A 24,515-nucleotide genomic window follows, 5' to 3' on the forward strand; every position below is an offset into this window, starting at 1 on the left:
CTAATTTTAATATTTATTAATGTCCTATGATCTATAAAGAGAACTAACACAGCTAAGCAGACATTAATCATGACTAAGGGGATGGGTAAATTGCCCAGAGCTTGGAGAGCGTGTGATATTGATTGTCCAGATCTCTGGTATAAAAAATATCTTTAAATTGTTATTTGTGCAACATTAAATACAGAGAACTAAATTACAGTATTCAATTCACTGATGACTGAATTTACAGAACCAACTCTAATAAAACGACGATGTTATTCCAAACATCAAATTACTTTACAATGGTTTATATGATGGAAAACAAGCCTCGGGTTATTTAGTTTTGATGAGCAAGCATTTAAAAAAAAAAGAAAAGGAAAAAAAAAAAAAAAAAGAAAAGAATGGTACCAAGCATCACTGGTCCTTTTTTCATGAGAAAGGCTGTTGTATAACAGATTCGCCCTGGGTCTAACACCTGAAGCATCTTAAACAGGTCTGTGCATTGCACATTAGTCCTTGTGGACATTAAACTGTCAGAGATCGATGACAACCCCATCTCTCATTTTCTTTCTCTTGGAACTCTTTGTTCTCATATTACATATTGATTAGTAGCAAAGAAAAAAACAGCCCTTAAACAGCAGTGATGAGACAGACAGAAGAATGGTTTTGCTACCCGGGGGCTGATGATGCAGTGATCACAACCTTAGAAACTTACATTAAGTAGACGTGAAGCAGTCACGTCATAGTTCGTAACAAGATGTATTACATCACACAGCACATGGCAGATCAAACGTTTTTTTTTAGTCGTAGTAAAAAAAAATCTATACCAATTCTTTACTTGAGTAATTGCAGAAGTAATTTGTAATAGATCATTCAATTGAAAGTGAAGGTCCATTCACTATAAAAATGCTTAAGTACTAAGTTACTTGTAATAAACTACTTAAGTAATATAGGTCATATTAAACTTGGAGGTGACCCTAGATGCAGCATACATTTGAATACAGAGTCAATGAATGTGTCTGCAATATTTAGTGGAGTCAGAAATGTAGAGGAATAAATAAAATTTAAAAAAAATTTACATAAATGCTCCAATTAGGTACTGACGCACAGTGGTCATGTGTACATGTGCTTCGTTGATCTGCATTAGGGTACCCTGTGGGTGCCATTTAGCCCTTGAAACACTTAAATTATACTTTACTTTTATCATTGTTCTACAAAAACATGTATTTAACCAGACAAATAATGAATTAACCTATTTCAGACAACACACTCATATATATATATATATATATATATATACACACACACACACACACACACACACACACACACATTATATATATATATATATATATATATATATATATATATATATATATATATATATTTACATGGTTTCTGTGCTGACTGACAACGGTGTGCTAATAAATAAATAAGTAACATGGTTGGCTAGCATCCATGCTAATTGAGGACATTGGGGACTTTCAAATTATTTACTTTAAATATATATATTTTTTAAAATACGTTTTTCCTTAATCAATAAGTTGGTTAAAAGGGTTTTACTTTTAAAGTGACCCCATAAAGCCAATATCAATTATATATATATATATATATATATATTATATATATATATATATTCCCTTAATCATCAGAAAATTTGGATGATGTAACTTCCTGTTGGACATGTTATGTAGAACATTCCAAATATTTCCATAGTATTTGGAGAATACTGTGGGACAAGACTAAAATGTAAAATTTCATATAACCTATACTCACAGAAAAGGATGTTTCAAGCACGAAATGTTAAATGGATAAAATGCAAAGAAATCATTTTTTAAAAAAGCATTTTAATTATTAAATTTCAAGGGCAAAATGCAAAAATATTTTTATGGAATAAACACACATGGGTTGTTGTTAAGGGCACTTTAGCGGTTTTTAAAATTTCTTTTACCTTTATGTACATATTATGTAAATGTAATATGAGTGGTACACAAAAGGCCTCCTAATCATGGAATCACCCCTCCAAAAGGATAAGTGAAAAGATCATTGCTATGGTAACAGAAGTAAGCACTCAAGAGGTCATGGCACCAACTTTGACCCTCCATCTGTTGGATACCCCCCCCCCCAAAAAAGCTTAATCCAAAGTTTGAAAACTGCCTGACTTAACCTGCCACCTACAATCATGTAGAACCTTACTCAGACTGCAGCGTGGCTTTTCAGTTTTATTTTTATTTGAAGCATTTGATGTTCAATGACAATCACTCATTGAAGCTAACTCTTCTAACAAATGGCCAGGTAGACATTTGAAGCAATACACCATTTATACAATGTCATATCAAATGTTACCCCACACAAATGTAACAAATATCTGATGTGTATGTACAAATTCTGACCTGAACCCCATGTAGGAGCTTGAGGACGTGTTCGAATAGCAGCTGGTCTTCGTGCACATGGATGACTGAACCCACTGCTGCACTCCTGTGCAGTTCTGCATGTGAGAAGAAAGTAAACCATGACATTACCTCCGTTCTCTGTAGTTTCAATGCTATTCATTGAAAGCATTTGAGTCCCCTTTTCCTTCTATCAGAATAAATGGTCGTGCATTGATCCTTCATTTTTTTCCCCAGAGGGTTTTCTTTTCAACTGTGGTGGTTGAAGTCTAAATGTTCCTAATTGGTTTACATACATGTAGGGTTTTATAGTCAACTTTAAAATAAATAAATAAATAAATAAATAAATAAATGATCAGTGATATGCAATTACTTATGTTTAACCTGGTTAGAACAGGAAGCTTAGGAGGGAATACTTACAATTTTAGTCTATTCGCAGTATTTTCAAGGTATCATTTAGTTGATTATTTAGCATGTGTATACAGGGACAGAATTTAGCTGGTTTCTAAAATACTGAACACAGTATTATGGTCTAATAAAGGGGTATTATAAAGAAATACTCTTCCTTACAAAGGTTCAGATAAGCATCTAACGACTTATGTTGGTGCCAGCATGTTCCCACGGTTGACGAGTGCCACATTCTACTTTCATCGTAAACTTTTAACAAATCACGTCACTAATTAGTCCGGAGTGGGTCTATAAAAGTCTGTAAAAAAAAAGAAGAAAAAACTCTTCCCTTTCTCTATGAGGTTCCTTCAGGAGGTTCAGGTCGCAACGAGCTGCAAGAGGATCTGCTCCAGAAGCCGTGATGGTTCACGTTTAAAGACCCTGAACTACGTAGACTTCATTCCGTACGTCGATTGGTTCGGCTACGGTATTTTTGACGGCTCAGTTCGATCTGGGAATTACTTTGCTGGGTCTACATCCAGAATGCGGTCTATCCGCTAATGACCCTAGTCTAATAGATTATACTTGAAAGGAACTTAGGTTTGTGTGAGCTCAATACTTGCAAGTAATTGCTTAGTGTTTAGGGGATAGGGGGAAAAAATATATTGATTGATATTGATGCGTTGCTGCACTTTACATGTACAGCTGTCGAGGTATTGTGAAAAAAAAATAGCAGTTCCATGTATCGGATTACACGGAAATAGCCCTACAAAAACCTACAGAGAAAATTCAGGGTGAATACGCTAGAGGTTCGTGCCCTTATTCTGCAAAAACAACAGCAGGCTCCTCGCACCCGTAATATTCACTCAGTGTGAGTGGATCAAAATGGAAGTGAGTCACCGTGGCCTATAGGCACTAACACGGGGATTTTATATAATGCTCAGAACAGCTAAAATGTCTGCTCCTACCAGCATCAGCAACAACAAAACAGGGTCTAAAAATGGAGAGCTGAGGGAAAGAAAGAGGCTGCCAGCGCCTCCGGAATAAATGTTTCCCCAAATAACGTCTTCCAAATTAACCTGGAGCTTGAACATGGCATGCTAATTAGCCTTTGCTATGGCTATTTCATAACCGTCTTCAATGCTCCCCTCTGTCCATTGTCCAATTTTTCTGTCAAGCCTATAAAAAGCAAAAAAACAAAAAAAAAAACAAAAACCACACACGACCAGGAGATTTGGTTTGGTTGGGAGATGTTTTATATAAATAATAATTAAAAAATATTTATTGGAAAAAAAATGAACAAAACAAAAGCCTAGTGTAAAACAAAACAAAACTAACCAAACCTTCCTGCACTGAGCAGGCATCGATACATTTGCCTGTACAGATCAGATCATACCCCTTTTTCCCCCCAAAAGCTCTTCACAGCATGCAGTTTTTATTCTTATGGGTATAATTTTATCTTCAGCATTCTCACCATGGCTTCTATATAATAACTGATATCTTTTGTCCTTTATGCCATTCTTTTACATAAACTCCATGTGCACCTTAAACTGCATTTAATTACTGTAAAATTAAAAGATCACCTAAAGAACTAAACATTGAGGTCAGATTTCATGGACTACAAGAGCCCGGCACGAGGGGGGTAGGGGGTGACACAAAACCGGCCACACGCCTTTGGGTAGAGATCTGGGATAAAATGGGGGGTTTGCAGCATGGTGGGGAGAGAGAGAGAACGAGGGTGAGTTCAACAGAATGAATCTAAGAAAGCCTCACAGAGAGAGACAGAGAGCGAGAGGAAAATATGTAACCAGGGAAGGGGGGAAAAAAAACAGGAGTTTCCTCCTTTATACAGCATCCCCAAATCAGTCAGTCCTTTCCAGGGAAAGACCTCGAAAAGAGTCACACATCCACACTTCCTGCCATCGTTTCCGTTAGGGCTCATAGTCCATGGTGAAGTGTGGGTCAGCAACTGTGGCATGTTTTCATGGCTGGGAATCCAAAACAGAGGACGGGAAAAATAACAAACCTGTACAACAGAGACAACAGATTAATGACACATTCTGGATACAGCAAACACATTCTGTGATCAATTCTCCAGGCCACTAAACAAATATTCAGGAAACAAAACATTTTGCTATATAGCTTTAGACACACTGAAATGTTATGTTTTTGATGCTACAAGGTATTCCGTCAGCGTAGAGGTGTGGCCATCGACACATTGAAACATTAGTGATGCAAAATACAAAATCTGGTGCTGATAAATTCTGTAGTAACACTGCAGCTCTATTGGACATGATATAACTATGACGCAACCATAATTTGAAAGGCGATAGGTTGGCACATCATGCCAGCCGTTGATTTTTTTTTTTTTACGTGTAGATTCTTTAAGTACCATAACGATTTACATTTCCCAAACACAGTTCATGTCCAAGCCTCACCCTTGCCTCAGTGGACCATCTCATCTGGATACTGTAGCTTTGTACCAAAGAACTGCTGCTGTAATAATAAAGATTGTCCTGTACTCATCCCAGGAGTCTTATTCACAATCTGCTCATGCTGAACATCCTGTCAGACTTTCTAGCATACACTGGTGGAAGAGTAATGCTTTTTAATTGGACTATCTGGTGTCACCCAAAAGAGAAGGGGTTCCCTTGTGAGTCCGGCTCCTCTCAAGGTTTCTTCCTCAGAGTCATGCCTCATGCCACCTCAGAGTCCCCCCACCCCATCTCGATCTGCTCGGACTGGCTTCCTCACACACAAAGACATCTTCATTTCTGTAAAGCTGCTATGTGATGTTATCTATTGCTAAAACACTAAACAAATAAAAGCGAATTAAATTAAAACCAAACAACTAAAGGAGTTTTCTGTTTGTCCCCCTCCATCTGTAATGGCATTGACATTAAAAATCAAGCTCTGGCATGGCGCAGCACTTTTCCTTGACGAAACAAATTGGCTAATGACAAGGCATGCATCCAAGCAGTGGCTCTCAGACAGATTTACATAAGCATTGGAAGACCATGATTAATCGTGCCTTGATAAACAGTGTTGTATGAACAGTGTCGTACTTTTTGCGTTTGTGTACAGTGTTAATATAGGGCACAAAAACAAATGTGTTTATTTTCATTTCTTCAATTCATGAGTGATGCATTAATAGTAAAAATCTTTTTTTTATTTTTTTTTTATAAATCAAATCATACAGGCTTAACTTGGTTACAGAAGCCCTTTTGTATGCTGCTTGGAAATCTGCTCCACCCTGGCCAACTCGGTATGGTGCATCAATATGAAAACATTTTTAAACATTATATTTAGCCTCCCATTCGAGATGCAGGACTCAAAAGTGATAAATCCCCGCGCTTTTGTCCTCTTTCTGTCTCTCTCTCACTCCCACTCCCAGCACTGTTTATCGCCAAGTGAAGGGTCTGAGTCATCATCAGCAACCGCGTAAAGCTTTAATGCTCTGCCTGTCTGTAGTGTGTGAGGAATCAGAACATCATCAACAACTCCCCCCAATATCCCCCCACCTAAAGAAGAAACCCCTGGGAAAGTCGGGAGGGGCGAGGCTGAATTGACAGATGGAGAAAGAGATATGACAAAACAAAAAGATGGGTATAAGAAGGTGGGAGGGAGGGGAAAAAAGAAGGAGGGTGGAGTATGAAGAGAGGGAGTGAGTCATCACGACGCACTGCTGTAGCATGTCAATGCGAGAATCGGCATGACACACTCTGCTTCTCATTTAAGCCTGAGCGACTCTCTCTCCCTCCCACCCTCCCTCCCTCCCTCCCTCCCTCCTTCGGCTTGCTTGTCATTTAGTAAATCTTTAACACTCCGTACACTTGCTTCAGCTCTCGCTACTCTCGCTTGCTTATCAGTATACACATGCACGGGCATTTACGCTAGCACCCCAACTGCAAAAGGCTCGTATTATGAGAAAGGATATGCAGTGTGAGCAGGCGAGTGTTACAGCAGGATGTTCACCACCTCCACACCAGAAAGCTGGAGTTCAGTCACAAATAAAAAATTTTTTTTTTTTTTAAATGAGTCACTATAGACTGAATAGCCTCCTTAAAAATTAATGCAAGTTTAGATCAAACTTCTCCAGATGTGAGATGATGGTTGTTTCAATAGCATTATCCACACACACACACACACACACACACACACACACACAAAATAGGGGGACTACCAGAAACACCACTCCAAAAGCATATACTCTGCACTGTTTAAAAAAAAGAAAGGAGGAAAAAAAAAAACAAACAAACAAAACAAAACAGTATTTCCTTTCCATGGCTTTTCGGGGGGGGGGGGGGGGGGGGGGGATGTATAGAGTGATGGATTACGGCAGTCAGAAGAGAAAAAGATTTCAAATTTACCATCACGCCCTCAGCAGCTGTACTAGAAACCCCTTCGCAGCAGTGTTTTTTGTAATTTTATGCCAGTGTAATGTAACAAGCAGTGTTATAAAGTGTACATACGTTTTTGTAAAGAAGAATTTTTTTTTTTAAACTTTGCTATTTTGTAATATTTTTATAGCACTGAATAATACTTAATAATAAATTTTTATCAAGGGACACATAGTAGTAACAATAGTAATATATTTCTGACTTAATTCACTTGTGTGTGTTAGACTTTGTGGATTTTATTTTGATGGAAATCCACAGGAAGACCTCCGTTTAGTTGACATACTGTTTATAAAAAAAAAAAAAAAAAAACAAAAAAAAAAAAAAAAAAACACTTCTCATTACCAATCAGGTGAAATGCTGTAAATCTCTGCCCACAAAAATTTGACATTACTCAAACGTAAAGCCAAAGCGAATCTGGCATGTGTTGTGTATAAACACAGGTTATAAATGACTCAAACTCACAGCACAGAAAGAGATGAAGTTGTGGTGGAGTGGCATTTCCTGTTGTTTTTAAAGACCTATGAAACATGAATTTAAGACGTTTCAAGGCCTTATTTTTACATTAAGGAATATAAGACATTTTAAATCACCCGTGGAAACCGTGACTACAGTCTGATTTTTTTAGTCCATGATTTGACTAACTACTTTAACTATAGCTTGTTAGATATCTAGTAGAATCCAGTGAGCAAATGACTGCAGAGAAAATTGTCTATCTAATGATCCTTTAAGCAATTTTATACAACATAAGCACAACCTTGTTAAATTAAATGAAACTTTTAAACGGATGCATGCACATGAATTGCTTTGCCTCGCTCTTAAACTGGGGTTTGTTGCAGGAAAAAGCAGCAAATCTCAGCATTTTATTACATAAACGAAAAGCCAAACAAACAAGCAAGCAAGCACCTAAAGAACTTTATTCTGATATATTCTGTGTGATTAAAAAAAAAAACCTCCAAAATTTATGCAGGTCAAAGAGCAAACTTCACCTCTGCGCTCACCTGTACAGAGAGAGAGAGAGGCAGGTGGGCGGGGCAGAGGAGAGGGGGCGTGGTCATTGCTGTTTGCAGGTGGAGAGTTTGCGGATCTTGCTGGCTGTGGACATGCCCTTGCGTGAGGGGTTTGACGAGGAGCTGGAACGCCGGTCTGATTTGGGTTTCAGTGCTGCCGGTTCTGTCCCGTTCACACAAACCGGCTTCACTGCGGCACGGCTCCGCACCGCACCACACTCTTCCTCCTCTTCCTCTTCTTCCTCCTCCTCTTCCACCTGCCCTGTAGACCAACATGCAGATGCAGAAAACTAGTCAATAAACCCTTTTCAATAATGAAAAGTGGAGTCAGACTAATAGTACAAAAGAACTATTTTTTGTTTAACCAATCACCTTAGATCTTGTGTGTGTGTCTGTGTGCGCGCGTGCGTGTGTGTGTGTGTGTTTACCTGGCACTGTGAAATCCTGAGTATAGATAATGTCATCCTCGGCGTCAAACATCTCGTCGTCCTCGTCCTCTTCACCGTAACCATGGAGATCTTCCAGGTAGGGCACCACCGTCATGCTCCTCCAAATGTCACGGGTCTCAGCGCTGGGTGGGATAGGCACAGGTGGCTCTGAAGGTGGGTGTTTCTTCCTCACCCAACTACACCCAAAGAAAAGAGAACAGGTTAGCACAAGGAACTGATGGAGATTTTCTGATTTTCCACTTTGCATGTGGCAGGTAATCAGCATTCCTAGACCAAAAGTGCCTCATTAGAGGTTCTCAAACTTAGCCCTTGATTACCTGCCTCGTGTCTATATTCCAACACGGTTTTTGACAACCGTTATCCGGCTCTTCTTAGTCTTGGGAGTATGAGCAAATTGTCTGTATGCGGGGTAATCAAGGGTTGAGCAGAGAACCTCTAATGAGGCAGGCAATCAGTATTCCTAGGCCAAAGGTGCCTCATTAGAGACTCTCAATTCAGCCCTTGATTACCTCACACATGGACAATTTGCTCATACTCGAAGACTAAGGAGAACGGATAACGTGCGTCAAAGACATGTTGGAACAGATGGTTGTAAATGTAGAATTTAATTTGGGGCAAAATGCAAAACGATTGCTAGAGTAGATCAAATGTTTAGCAAAACCATTTTATTAACTTTATTTCAGAACATACAACACTGCGGTAACAAAAACTATTATAATTGGTGAGGTGTGAAAACAGAAAACGGGTAGAGCTTACTACATCTTCGGTGAAATTAACAGCACAAAAAATTATTATTAGTATATTAATCATCAAAGTCAGCAGCAATTTCGGTCCTAAGACCTGATTCGAATTCTCACACTCCATTTGTTTCTCGTTCTCTATTTAAACCCGTTTCCCCTTTTCTTCTCTCAGTCTCTCGGTTCCCTAGCTCCGTCGCTCGTTCTCTCGCTTCTAAAAGATGTTTGAAGGTCAATCAGCACTGCAGAACGCGAAGGCCGTTGTTAACAATCATGGAAATCGCAGCTCATGACCTCATTCAGAGCAGTTGAGCTGAGCTGTCTTGCTCTCCCTCTTTCTTGCTCATCGAGATGCTTATTTTCAGATCCTCTGACCGTTCTCTCTTCTCTCCCACATCTTTTTATTTCCCTCTCACCACCTACCTCTTACTCCTTTGCTCCATCTAAATCCCACATTTCGCCTATTTCCACACCTACGTCTCCCCTCATTTAATCTTGACCCATTTCTATTTTCTTTATTCTGATACTCTCCCACTCCGCTCTTCTACTCCAACATTGCGTAACCCACTCTCCTCCCCGGTTTCTTCTCCGGCTCTCATTCCTGCATAAAAATGAATGGCGTCACAGTAGGTCTGCTCTGCTCACACATAATCTAATCTGTAACTGTATTTTCCAATCCTCAGCGAGTCGACCAGACCATGGGTGTGCTACTACACACCCATCTACTTCGAACAGATCTTTTAAGTGCTCATAATGCATCAAATCATAGCCAGCTCCTTAAATGCTAGGGATGTTTGTGTGTGGGTTGGGGGGGGTTTGACGGGACTCAGAGACTCTCAGCTCTGTTGAAGTTTCAAATCGGATTGGTCAGAAGGTGTTGATTAATCCTGTATTAAAAGGAGCTCGAAACGTAGTTCTATGAAAAGCGAATCACAGGTTTACACACTCACTCTTATACATGATCATTTCCATAGCAACAGCTCATTCATAGAGACTTGTACGGCAGACGATTCATACTGTATAATCTACGCCTAATAATAAATGGATTTTTAAAAAATGTACTGTTATTTAACGAAGAAAAACATACAATGATTAATAACGCAAAGTTTTCTGTAAGGAGATGTTTCTTTAACATTTAAGGAAGGAGTCTCCAGTGTCAGCGATTTGTAACAGTTAAGTCTTCAGAATGGAGGGCCTTGAGGTTTCCCCGTTAAAAAGCGTTTTTTTGTTGTTGTCATTGTCAGAGGTGAGAGGAACTGTTTATAGCTGTCATGAACCTGTTATGCAGGTGTTAAATGAAACGGCAAACAGAAAGATTGTCATCCTTTAATTAATAAAAATGTAATCACTGGCAAATTGCTGTAGTATAAGAGGAATAAATCCAAAAATAATGACTTGCAAAGTATCATTTAGCCACAATGGCTTGAATGGGAACAAAAATATATTATTTTTTATTCTTTATTTACATTTTTGTCTTGAAATATTTTGATAAAATTATATAAAATTATTTCCAACAACCCTAATAGTAAAATATCAGGCCTAGTGTTTATCATGAATAAAATGATGTTTGTAAGACAGCGAGTAATTACACTGAATGTTGGATGTAAAAATTAATACATTGAAAAGTTGAATAGCAGTGCATTGAAATTCTATTTATTACTGCATCGTGGCACCCAGGATTAAAAACCAAATCATGAGGACTGTAGAGGATCCTACTCCTATTTAAACACAGATTCAGAGAACGTGCCATTTTTCATCATTTTACTTGTTGACTTACTTGTGCTGCCTAATTTGCTGTATTGAGAATCTCTTTACAGGATCGTATTCGAGCATTCCTGCAAAAATAAGCAAACAGAGTGAGAGTGTTTTCTTCACCAGCTTTATGGGCAAGAAGAATGTAACCGGAGACACAGCTGTAGACACTCGGATTCATTATTAGACAAATCACCACTTGACCATGAGCTAGCCTCTGCAGCTACTGACCAGCCTCGAGGGCACAAGTCAGAGCTATCCACAAACACAGTGTGGGTGGGAACGTGAAAGCCAAAGACAGTAACAAGGGATGACACACTGAACAGAGAGAAGAAAAAAAAAAAGATCACTGGACAGAGCTTGTCTAAATTATTAAAAGGTCAGAACATTATATGTTAGTAAAATGTAACTACTGGTGTGAGGGAGACAAAGATGGAAAGAGACACAGAGAAAAGAGAGATAGAGAGACAGCTGGAGACAGACAGAAAGAGAGAGAGAGCGATGGAGAGATAGGCAGGAAGAGAAAGAGAGAGACTAAGAGCGAGACAAAGAGATGGAGAAAGATGGAGAGAGAGACAGGCAGAGAAAGAGACAGGCAGAGAGACACAGAGCACGCACGTCAGGCAGAGAGAGAGAGAGAGAGAGAGAGAGAGAGAGAGAGAGAGAGACTCAATCACATGGAGAGAAAGAAGTGTGTGTGTGTGGGGGGGGGGGGGGTGAAGGACACCTTCAGGGCTTCACTCTTAATATAGAGCTGCCAAGGAAATCTGTTAGAGTTAACACACAGAACATGTGCAGTGTGTGTATGAGAGAGAGAGAGAGAGAGAGAGAGGATGGGTAAGGGTGTTGTGAGAGACAAATAGACGAGTCTACGATGCTACGACGTACGGATGAGGGATGTCAGCATTTCTAAGCGACACACCTCTTTAAACTCATTTCCCAAAAGGTGCACATTTCAGCTTTCAGTATTCACGCTGACGTGTTTCGAGATTTCAGCATTAGTGTTCCCTCTCCTCAGAGCCAAACATCAACCAGCGTTGAGAAGATCATCCACAGGAAATACTTACAGGCTCACTTATGACTCAGAGAAGGAGAAAATACTCAAACTGAGATGTGATGGAAGAGCGCCATCTGCTGCCCAAATCAATGAAATGCAGCTCTCGACACAACAACCTGACCTTTTAAAACTTACTCGCTGGATTAATTGCGACTCTCTACTGAAAGAAACCATGGACAAGTAAACCTATTCTGTGCCTGTGATCACATAACCGGGAAGTAGGTTAAGAGCTGATAGGAAAAAGGTGTGTACCTCTCAACAGGTCGGTCAGCTGCGGCCCACAATCCTCTGGAATAGTGTAATCTCCCTTTCCAATGTTCTCAAAGAGCTTATAGATGTTATCCCCCTCGAACGGATACAGGCTCGTCGTTATGTTGTATCTGTAAAGGAGGAGCAAACAGATTGCTGCTATAGACTCAAGTGGACCGTCTTCTTTCTTTCTTTTTTTTTAACCAAACTGTCATATTAGTTTAAACACCAGTCATAAAAGCTTTTCACGCCTGCATGTTGATATCTACAGATCCTGATTTACTGACTGATGAACCCATTTGAGAATATTGATCGAGGAACAATTTTAGCATTAGACGATCAATGCCAGCTGTTCATGCGTCACTTACAGTGTAACCCCTGCGGACCAGATGTCCACTTTAAACCCTGAAAAGGTGTCCAAGCCATTGGCGATCTCAGGTGGCTGGAAAGCCGGCGAGCCCTGACTCGTTCGACACGTGTCATCCTCCGCAAACGGGTGAAGAGCCTGGAGCAGGAGGTCAGAGATCATCAAAAAAAAAACACACACACACACACATTCAGCCTAGAGAAGTAACAACGCAAACATGATGTTAGTAGCAACTCCTCAGATGGAAATGACTCATACTAGAGTTAAGGATTTTCGGAGGGCTTTTGGAAGCGTAGCCTGTAATTAGCAGTAAACGAACACTCTACTGGTCTCACACACATTTGGTCAAAATGTCAGCTCTTAAGCTCCTGGGGTTTTAACAATCATCATTTGGCTCTGTGACTCAAAAGGTCACGCTGTTGTCAGGGACTCTAGCGTATGACGCAGGTCGCAGGCTAGAATCAGACGAATCGCTACCATAACCACTGGTTTCATCTTTAATTTAACGTTTAGGGTTCATAGAGACGCTCGAGGAGGAACGTGTTCACATTTTTAAACTTTTAGTCTCACTACTTCTGATGCATGTTTTATATGTAATCCGCTTTTAAACAACTTCGGAGCGGACATTTTTTTTTTAGGTCGCAGCATGAGTTATGTTATGTGACGAGTTTATTTATTTATTTATTTTTTTTATAAATCTCTTGACCGATCACGTTGCAAGCTAGCATGCAGCAAAGAAAAACATCCATGGAGGACAAAAAAAAACCCAAAAACAACAAATAACAGTCTATTTTGCGACATTCATCGCTATACAATGTAGCGTCTCACCTTTCTCTCACACACACACACGGTGAATCTTTAATTCACCTTCGTTGCGGATAATCTAGATAGGAAGCCAGACTAATCAGTCATCTGAAACGAGCTAGGACTTGTAATAGCATTGTGATGGTTATAGTTTGTACACCCCCTCAGCACATTTACTGATGAGGGAAAAAAAACAAAAAAAACCCCCAAAAAAACGCGTGAAAGCACTCGAAGATTTGCAAATGCAAAACTCATTCATTATCGATGCATATTAAATTGTCTTTCGAACGCTTTTTAAGCCCTACTCGATGAAATAAGCCGTTCATGTTTTTCCAGTATTTAACCTACTTGAATTCAGAATATTATTTTTTTTTTTTTTTTTTTTTTTTTTTTTTTTTTTTTTGAGTTTTCACCCTGTGCAAAAGGCACAGTAATAAAGCAAATAGAGTTCATCTCACCTCTGCAACGCCCAAGTCGGAGATCTTTAAAGCGCCATCCGTGGTCAGCAGCAAATTCCCTGGTTTAATGTCTTTGTGAACGATTCCCTGGCTGTGCAAATATTCAAGGCCATCCAAAAGTTGGCAAAAGTACCTGAGACGGAGGGGGAAAAAAAAAAAAAATCAAATCCGAAAAAAAAAAAAAAAAAAAAAAAAGTTGCATTGAACGTTTCCTCTTCTAGATTCCAGTGTCGAGAGTCAAGCTAACGGTAGGACGTGCGCTCTCCTGTATACGGTGTGGATAACAACAATTTACAAAAAGAAATAAATCAAATACCACTAAATGTTCGGACAGTAACGTCATGCTGAAGGTTTATTCTGAAGCAAATGGGTAGCTTAATTATCTGGAAAAAAACTCAGTCTCACCCGTGAGCTTGAAATACTGGAAACCTTTTCTCTGGAACACTGTCCAACATTTCCTGCATGCCACAAACGCAGTACTCCATTACCATATACGTATCAGAACAGTCAAGGAAAAATAAATAAATAATAAAACCAATTATAGGGGGGAATTAAAAAAAAAAAAAAAAAAAAACAACATGTTTCACCTGACCATATAATAATAATCATAATAATAATAATAATATTTTGAGCCTGCACTAATTACATCGTGACATGTCGTTATCTTTAGGGTTTTGAGGTATGAAGTGTGTACCAGAGTCTGAGACTGTGCAGAAAGAAGACCTTCAAGCTATATCCTGGATAAAAATAACCGACTGCAGGTCATGTCATAAGAGTTATAAATTACAGGATAGAGCCATTTACTAAATGTACACTTCAGTGATGAATTCGGCAGTGGAAGGCTATTATTGCCTGTCGCCTGTGTAGCTGTAATCAATCAATCAGTCTTAATACACAAGTTGTGCAGAACTACTGCACATGTAGCCATGGTTTTCATACGGTTTTATTATCCGTTTACTTTGTTTTCCTGAAAGCGTTTCAGCATCGGGTGTGAAGTGAAACTGTCAGCCTAGGTCCAGTGCCAAACACCAGTGTAGGGAGGGATAAGATCATACGTAAAACGAGTACAAAACATACTCGGTGTATGCATCAAAGTGCCCAATTTACTGTCTACAATATTCTATTTTACACCAGACTGCAGCCCAATCATCAACTTCTCAATAATCTTTTTATTTTAAAAAAAAAAGGGAAAAAGTGACAAGATCCTGTGTGAACATGAGAGAAGTAACACCACCACTGAGAGCAATGTGTGAGAACAGCGATGAACACATTTACATCAGCGGGAGGGAGAAAAAAATAAAATGTGCCACACACAAAAGGATATATTTTCTGCTTCTCTTCATTGTACAATACATCCACCAACTGGATCACATTTTTATGCTGTAGTCTTCTTAGCAGCTGAATTTCCCTGAAGAAGAAACACACACACACACAAAAGATACAACATTAATTTGGAAACATGTATTCAGCTTGGATATGCAAATCGACCTTTCTTCATTCTGTGAAGAAAAGCCAAAAAGGTTAGGGTTAGTAGCGTTGTTCATTCTGCGTTTTAAAAGAGTTGGAGGATTAGTTTCATGTCCAGAAAAGAAGCCTTAAGCATGTATTCATATAATTAATTCCAATTAGTGGAGCTAGAATTTCAAGTTCATTAGTTAATTGATTCATGGGGCAGGCTGTTTAACTCCTCGGCGAAAATACGGCACAAAATAAATTAAGAAACATCTCTCTCAGGAAAAGCAAAGCGCTTTAGTCGATGAAATGAGTGCAAGTGTGAAAAGGCCATATCTACAGCAGTGCTGCAGGACTGCCAGCTTTAATTTCATTTATACACAAACTAGTACAAACGGCACGCTTTCCCCTTTACCCAGGCTTTCTGAATTTTCAGAGTGTAGCTTAGGCTCTTTGGTTAGGATTCGAACAGGGTTTTGTTTGTTATGGTGCGAATTTTAATACTGCAATATCACAAGTCAGTGGTTTAGTGCTTTGAATCTTTGTTGTACATCACTTGAGCAGATAATTAAATTCCGGCATTTACAAAGCATCCATTAAATACATCTAAACCAGGAAACACAGTATTTGATCACGACAGAACACACACACACACAACCCTGTTAAATTCTCAAACCCGATTTCATCAGAAGGTGCTGATTAATTTTCTATAACAGCAGCCCCGACAATAATGCCGGCTCGAATTCAATTCACAGATTTATATCGTTCAGTACGTTTACATGGACAATAATAATCCAATATTAACCCGATTAAGACGATACTCTGATTAAGAAACTAGCATGTAAACAGCGATTATTGATGACCTTAATCCAATTAAAGTCATACTCGAAGTAAACACAAATGGAATTAAGACGTGTGGAGTATTCCTGTTTTAGTCACATTATCGACGTGTATTACAGACATGTACACACCTTAATCACACTATTAACGTCGTGTGGGAGTTTTCACTGCATTTTGCGACAGGACACGTACACACACGGCAGTGCTCAACCGTTTGACGGCAAACAAGAGAGCACGGCTGTGTCCGAAACCGCGTACTTACCTACTATATAATAGGCGAAATACACGTATTTCAGCTACTATATAGTAGGTAAGTATGCGGTTTGGGACGCAACCCACGGCTTCAAGCAGTCGTCTATTTGCAAGTATAGCATGACATAATTAACTGCTCTTGAAACGTTCATAAAATTAAAAAATAAAAATAAAAATACCCAGAACTGTATACGGTCCCATAATGAAGGCGAACTGTATGTCGATATGTGAAATTCTGGAGGGAAGGTCGGACGGCGTGGCGTAGGGATGTAATAACATGACGTTAATCGATCTATGTTCTATAATATTTAAAACGGGAACATGAAAGGAGTATTCTTAAAGCGACTCATGTAAACACCTTAATCAGAATATTGTCTTATTCAGAATAAGGACAATAATTAGATTACAGCTGTCCATGTAAACGTAGTCACTGAAGATTAATCAACACCTCCTGACTAATCGGATCCGGAAATCGAGAACTGGTACAAACCATTACGACAGACTGGTGGAAGATTTTCTAAATAAGACTTGAGAAAATCTGCCTTACAGCAAGAAGGCTTTGTGCTGCAGGACATGAGAACACAGATTGGGGGATTTTACGAGGCATTTCACAACCCTCCTTTTCCGTTTCAGCATCGTTCAAACATGACGCATATGGACAGGTGACGAACTCTAGGAAAGTAAGAGGTTGAGCCACCACAAGCCGCCAGAACAGCTTCAATAATCCTTGACATACGCTTTACAAGGCTCTGGAAGTGTACTGGAGCAATGAGCACCATTCTTCCCTCAGCTGATGTTTGGGAGAGCAGTCTAAGATCGTCACTCCAAAAGCTCCCATACAGAGAGCTGCAGTAGAGAGTACCGATCAAGAGGAAGAGGATGAACATCACACCTGACGTCACAGCTGCACCATTTCAACAAAGACTGCTTGAAAACTTAAACGTAAAGGAAATGACTCAGTACATCTACATTTCCTCCCTCTGCGGTTTATTAAGGTCACCTTGGCCAATCATGGATGAGTCACACGGCGAGGCAATCAAACCAAAAGAATGAAAAAATGATCTTTAAACTGACGACTGGCTAGTGTCGCTGTGATCGGCAGGGAACACCATACCACCATCTTGGATTCTTGGCCATGGATGGCTGTGTCACTTAGGAGACCCAAGGTCACCATTTGTCCATTAATTCTTTCACATACTGCTCCTGGAGGTAATATTTTGCTCGAACACAATAAGTCGTTGAAATTATACTCGTAAATAACGCTCTGCAAATCTATGAAAGTACTGACGACATCTCGGTTTTAAAAAGTTCAAATGTACAACCGTGGTTGCTACGGTAACAAACTTGATCCGGACATAACCTCATATAATGAGTAAAACGATTAAGTGCAGCTTTTTAAATATAAATAAATAAATCTTGCTTCTGAGTGTGCGGGTACTTCGACCCTATGCAAGGCAACATAGTTTGATCTAAACAGAACAAGGTGAACTGTATAAACCTCTATTTAAGCTAAACAAAAATGAGGAATCAGCAACTCGAAAATTACCAACCAATCACATTTGGAGCAGAGACGACCACAGAGAGAGAGTCAAGAGACAGCAAAGCGGATTCTCCTGTAGCTTTTCCTTATAGTTCAGACTGCTGACTTGTTTACAAAAGCCAAAAATAGCCACAAGGAGGAGTGGTGGTGCAAACACACACACACACACACACACACACACACACACACACACACTTACTTCGGTCAGCTCCAATTTTTAACAAATGGATCAGAAATAAGTCATGAAGTGAACAGTGACAGTGTTTTACCTTAGACTCACCCTTGCCAAAAAGATAAATAAAACGTCCTCTTAAACCCAACAACATTCAGCAATCTTCACCTCACAGTCCTATCTACAGTAAGTGTAGGCATGGAAGGGACCTATTAGGAGTACGACATGGGGTTATGTGGTGGTGTGACACAGCCTGACAATGAGAGGGAGTTACTGTGAACACGTCCCAGTGATCACTCCAACGATTACCATTACTAAAGTTGATTAACGAACGACGTGCTTATGAATGACTTTTTATCCATTTAATGTTGCGGAATGTCTGAAACGAGTGCCTGTTGTCAGCACTTGTGTTACAAGTACTATAAACATACGTACTCGAAAACTGAGCTGCTGTAGAAATTCTCTTTCTCCGACTTGTTTTATTGCACTTTACTTTGTTCTACAACCTTCGTGTGTTATTAAAAAAAAAAAAAAAAAAAAAAAAAACAGAAGTCGTTTTTTGATGCCATTTCTTTACTCTTACAGCCCAATACGCTTAACGTGACGATATAACGTAGATGACCGAGTCGAGTCACGTTGACGTATTGTTAACGTTAAGTTATTTCTGAATAAAAAGGCTTTCCAGCTCTGGCTCTAGTCTACTGACCTCGGCTCTGCTCGACTCCACCTCAACATTCCTCCAACACTACCACGAGAATGGGAGCTGTTATGCAACACCAATGCCTCTCCAAAGTGTGTGTGTGTGTGTGTGTGTATGTATGCGTGCACGCCAGTCAGGGCACGCTGCCTTTGGAAAGCAGGAATGCTAATTGTTGCTGTGAATGAGGAGGCTACTATGGCATCCCAGCTATCCATATAAGGCTAAGTATAGCTCCTTTTTGCTTCTCTCTCTCTCACCCTCTCTCAGTCTCCTTACTGTCTGGCTTGTCGTCTTACTCGCTGCAGGATATTTTCAACTGATTAAAACGTAAACAAGGAACTTCCACACATTAATGACCATATACCAACAGCTATTCATAATATTAATTCATTTTTTTTTTTTTTACGCTTAAGATTAAATCAATATATGCATCTCGAATTCAACATGAACTCTTCTGATCGCCAGTAATAATCCATCTCTTGGTGGAATGCGCACCGACACACAAACATTTTCTGACGTAGGTCTAAACCCTCAATGCTATTTAAAGAAAGACCCGAGGCTCCACACTGCAGCATTTTAATTAAGCCCTCATGGTGTGATTAAACTCGGGGAAAACTCCGGGATCAAAATCCGGCTAAGAACATTAGGAAATTAAATTGGTGAGCAAGCCAGGAAGGAATTCACCAGTTTATGGTGTAAACAAGTAAATGGAAAAGAAAAAAAAAAAAAATCCAAAAAACCTCGGACGCCTCAGTCGGATGCCGCATTGTCAGAAGATAAAAATGTGAAAGAATGTTTTGCGAGTAAGCTTAAAGGAAAACTCCAGCATATTTCAATCTAATCTTTATCTACGGCATCTGTAGCTTGTGTGTGACTACCACAGACAAGAATGAACACATCCCTCGGTACTAAAAAACATCATGAAAAGGGCACTTTTTTCCCCAGCATTTACAGTGTTATCAACCTATATGTGTGGGTCTGATAGTGAACAGACACCACAAAACCTTCATGAAAGATTTACTGTATTGTTCTAGTGTTGGACGATCGGATAAAACGCGATAAGATTTGCTTTCCTATGACTTTCACTCATGTCTCTCATACCAAGACTGTTAGTGTTAGTATAAGAGTTTAATATTTGCAATGACTGTCAGATATTTTGAGCCTTAGGGTGCTTCTCATGATTGTCAACCATGTCGACCAATCAGGTCGCAAATTGGCTGGCAAATGAGAAAAACAAATTTGTTTGCTAGGAAGCGATGGTGAAAACAATTTATCGTATGCGAGTGACCATAAGGAGATTTACGACATGCTGAATCCAATGTAACTAAAAATATCAAGGTTATTTTAGGGCATTCACCGGGACGCGATGTGACGTCCCACTAGAACTGTTGAGTCACACAGTTGAGTTGCACAAGCAGCTCAAATTCTATTGATTTTCAATTTTTGCATAAAATGTATTGATTGAAAAGGCGTTTTTTTTTCACCTTTAATACTGATGATAATGTAATTAATCTAGAAAGCAAGATAACAAGTCTAGTTAGTAAGCTGATACTAGCTAGGATTGGTAAAAGCGCTGTTACGATTACAATGACATATATATATATATATATATATATATATATATATATATACACACATACATACACACATATATATATATATATATAAATAAAATAAAATAAAAATATTTATATATATATAAATAAAAAGTTAGTCTCATTGTAAGATCTATACTGTTAGAGTTGCCGTTATTGTAAATTCGCATGATATAGTCCCATATTTTAAATATTTATTAATAAGTACAAGTTTTCAGCTTTTTCCCCTCCTCAGTTCATGGAAACGTCCAAATTCTGTTCGGGTAATTCTTGTCTTGGTAATTATAAAGCCGTTAGAGTATTCCTTTAAGCTCTAATGTTAAGAAGGGTTTCTGCTGGTAAGTCCCATTTACTGCTGCTGTAAGTTGTAGCAATATTATTTTGTGCATGTTTATTTACGTTCAGGGCCATCATAAATAAATGCGATATCTCTGTAAGCCTCTGAACAGTTTTACAGTCCAAAACACAAACTGACGTGACATCTATAACTAAACACTGAGAACACTGCTAAGGATCCTGGTAAAAATTATTTGTTGAGGTTAAAAATGATCAAGACACTGTTGTGGTTTCACCTTGCAGCCTGCTGCTCTTCTCCAGTGACCGACAGTTATGACTTTAGTGCTGAAACGTGATTTTTTTTTTTTTTTCTTCGCTGTCATCAAGAAGCATACTGCAGCAACATGAGCCAGAGAGAGAGAGAGAGAGAGAGAGAGAGAGAGAGAGAGAGAGAGAGAGAGACTGCACATGAAGCACAATCAACAGCTTACTTTTTCACATTGGCCTCTCCATTAGGGATTCTCCTCAGCTTCTTCTTCTTGAGGATCTTCACAGCTCGCCGACACAGAGTCTCAGAGTCCAGCATCTCCTTCACCTTGCCGTAAGATCCCTCGCCCAACAGGTCGCCCATCAGGTACTTCCCGATCAGCTTGGCGCGCTTGCGCCGTGGCTGGTAGATCACTTCAGTGGAGTCTATGCGGTGGATGAAAGTGTCCATGCCCATGAGCTCGTTATCGGTCAGGTAGCCCGAGTGCTGAAGATCCCCGACACTCATCTTCTCTTGCAGCCTGCCTTTCTCTTTCGCTCGCTTACTCCCTAAGCGCTACAAGGAGATGTGGCCTGTATCTCCAATTGTGATTGGCTGAGGGAAAAAAAATTTGTAACCTAGTAAAACAGCATCTGAAAGAATCGATACTTGATTGCAACAATGGTGCTGCTTTTACGTGGGCTCAGGTAGAACAAGGATGTAAACATAAGTAGCAAAGAGTGCAAGGGTACCGGTAGACGGTGCAGGGCCAAAGGTCCAGTGCAAAAAACAAAACAAAAAACAAACTAAGAAGGGAAAAAAAAAAGTCACCAGACTTTACTGAACACTGGCCTCTTGTATTCAAAATACACTGTCCAATCAGAGGCAGGCATTAGCCTACATTTGGAATGACTGGACCCCTACTCATCTCGGCCAACATAGCCAGTACAAAGCAAATCAGTACAGAAATTGTGACGCCGTCTGTCTTGGGTACACAGGCTTTTCCCACTGGATAACAAAACGTTCTCTAGAGCATCAGGTCCATCGTGCTGTGATGCATCTTCATACTGATACGAGTAGGTCCAGGTTAATAAAAGCTATTCTTTATCCTCTTGGGACTGATTTTTTCCCCCCAGCACTGCAAATCCCAGTCCAACAAAAGCAAGAAACCTGCAATAAGGAAAATCATAATCAGTAATGAAAAGCAAAAGTGAGGAGATGAGATGAGATGAGATACAACATACTACAGTGCTACTGAATTCTTGATTCTGATTGGTCAGAAGATGTTCATTAATTGTCTATAACAGCAGCTCGGTCAGTCGTTTTGTCTGTAATTCAAACCACAAGTTTACATTAAAGTGCTCGTTCTAATACGTTATAATTTCTATAACAGCTCATTCACAGCGACTTCTATATTGGACACTCCACATAATATATACCTTATCAGACACCGATTTTAAATAAGAGCGTGTGGTTATTCAACATAAATATACAGTCGTTGACGTGAGAACGTAGGGAGATGTTTGCTTAAAATTAATGGAAGCAGGAAAACTTTCCCAAGGGAAAGTCACACGTACCAACGAACATGACAAGCTGTGCTTTTTTATTATCATTATTATTAATAATATTATTATTAACTTCGAAAGAAATTAGAAAGGTTTATGAAGGAATGGCTGTTTACAGCTGCTATAAAATAAGCATTAACAGGAACAAACCTGTTTCGTGTATGTTCCAAAACATTAAGATGTACCAATAAATAGATAAAAGTATGACATGTCATTATTAAATCAATTAAAACCATTTAGTTGTTGGTACATTGCTGTGGTATACAAGGAATAAAACACTTCAGGACATGCGCTTAAAGGAAAATAAATCAACATTTTTTTGTCCATTTGTCATTGATTATTTTCTTACAACAGCATGTCCCTGAGAACTGAATGGAAAATCATTGTATAATAAATCAAATAGATACCAAGTTTGGTCACTGGATGCTTGTAGATTTTGTATAGATGCTAACAAAACAATTAGATGTTTATTTTTCTTAGTATTTTTCTATTTTATATTATTTTTCCTAGGTACCACCAGGCTACATTAAAAGCAGGCTTCAGGACGGTTCAGCTTAAATTTAAGGTTAAATTAGCTAGCTAGCTAGCCATAGGCTAGCATTTATGGTTAGCCAAACTAAATAATTTAATAATAATTTAATATAAATCCGTCCATTTAAGTGCAAGGTTATCCATTTAATCCTCGAGGTATAAACTTGAAATCATCGCTAGCCGCACTAAGCTCCGACTTTACAGCTAATCAGTACCTCGCAAACATTTCTTCCGACTCCATTTAGCTATTTATCGTCTTTTAAAAGAACAATTTATCCGCGGCCTTTCTTTCTTTCTTTTTTTTTGGTTTAAACTAATTTACACATGTTCGGCATTTCTCCTCTAGGTACTATCGATTTGTTGTCAAGCTAAGGTAACTTTATATTCGCCAGTTAGATAAACCAAAAAGCAAGCCGAGCCAGGTTAAAGTAGTCAGTATCCTGGGACTCGTTATGGATAATAATTGAATCAAAAGACTAAGTTTAGGCTAGTCTTGTCACCTAGCTAGCTGGGTTTACTAACATCCACACACCGCTAAGCTAAGTAGCTAACCGCTAGTCAAACAGTCATTGCACCACAGAGTCGTCGCACCAAACGCAACGCAAACCGCACACAAAGATGTCTCACCTTGGGTCGTAATACTAATAAGTGTAAATACTAAGTGTAGTCCGGTTTGTCTCTCTTATGCGTGTTGTCACCGCAGTCATAGATCTCCTCTGCTCTTATCCTAATGCTGCAGCTGATTCAAGGTAGCCGCCATCTTGTTTACCTCCCCCCGTCCCTCTCAGCGCGCTGCTAAATGCCAACTTGCGTCAGAGCGCTAGCGTTCGTCCTTATTTACAGTTTCTGTGCAAGTTACACTCCCCTTTATGTTTACTCTACATTTTACACTCCCGTTTACACTTTCTCTACCTGTTACGCGTACCCTTTTATCTACGCTACATGTACACTTCCAGTGACACTTCCTCTACACGTTACACCCCTTTATATATTTACACTACATCTGACACTCCCATTTACACCTACTACATGTCACTTTCCCCTTTACACTCCCATTTACACCTACTACAAGTCACTTTCCCCTTTACATCTCCTTAATGTTACATTTACTTTTATATTTACACTACATTTATAATCCCATTTACACCTACTATATGTCACTTTCCCTTTCACACTCCCATTTACACCTACTATATGTCACTTTCCCCTTTACACTCCCATTTACACCTACAATATGTCACTTTCCCCTTTACATCTCCTTAATGTTACATTTACTTTTATATTTACACTACATTTATAATCCCATTTA

General features: G+C 39.2%; 1 protein-coding gene across 1 annotated transcript; it reads right to left on the bottom strand.

Annotated features, from left to right (window-relative positions):
- Positions 1–3,989: 3,989 nt before the first annotated feature.
- stk11 (serine/threonine kinase 11) lies at positions 3,990–24,331 on the bottom strand. The gene is made up of 11 exons (XM_053652091.1): positions 23,834–24,331; positions 21,355–22,280; positions 15,361–15,444; positions 14,442–14,531; positions 14,037–14,169; positions 12,776–12,912; positions 12,411–12,538; positions 11,127–11,184; positions 8,592–8,788; positions 8,155–8,425; positions 3,990–4,782 (listed from the first exon to the last, which is right to left on the bottom strand). Exons 2-10 carry the CDS (start codon positions 21,636–21,638, stop codon positions 8,208–8,210), a joined length of 1,329 nt encoding a protein of 442 aa, XP_053508066.1. The 5' UTR covers positions 21,639–22,280; positions 23,834–24,331; the 3' UTR covers positions 3,990–4,782; positions 8,155–8,207.
- Positions 24,332–24,515: the final 184 nt, after the last annotated feature.

The sequence above is a fragment of the Ictalurus furcatus genome, chromosome 20 (genome assembly GCF_023375685.1).
Source record: "Ictalurus furcatus strain D&B chromosome 20, Billie_1.0, whole genome shotgun sequence".
NCBI classification, from domain to species: domain Eukaryota; kingdom Metazoa; phylum Chordata; class Actinopteri; order Siluriformes; family Ictaluridae; genus Ictalurus; species Ictalurus furcatus.

Coding starts and splice junctions, on each gene's coding strand:
- stk11 (XM_053652091.1), bottom strand. CDS start 21,638: ATGAGTGTCGGGGATCTTCAGCACTCGGGCTACCTGACCGATAACGAG. Junction 14,532..15,360: donor AATGAAGAGAAGCAGAAAAT/ATATCCTTTTGT, acceptor CTGTTCTGATAC/GTATATGGTAATGGAGTACT. Junction 8,426..8,591: donor TCAGGATTTCACAGTGCCAG/GTAAACACACAC, acceptor GTTGGTCTACAG/GGCAGGTGGAAGAGGAGGAG.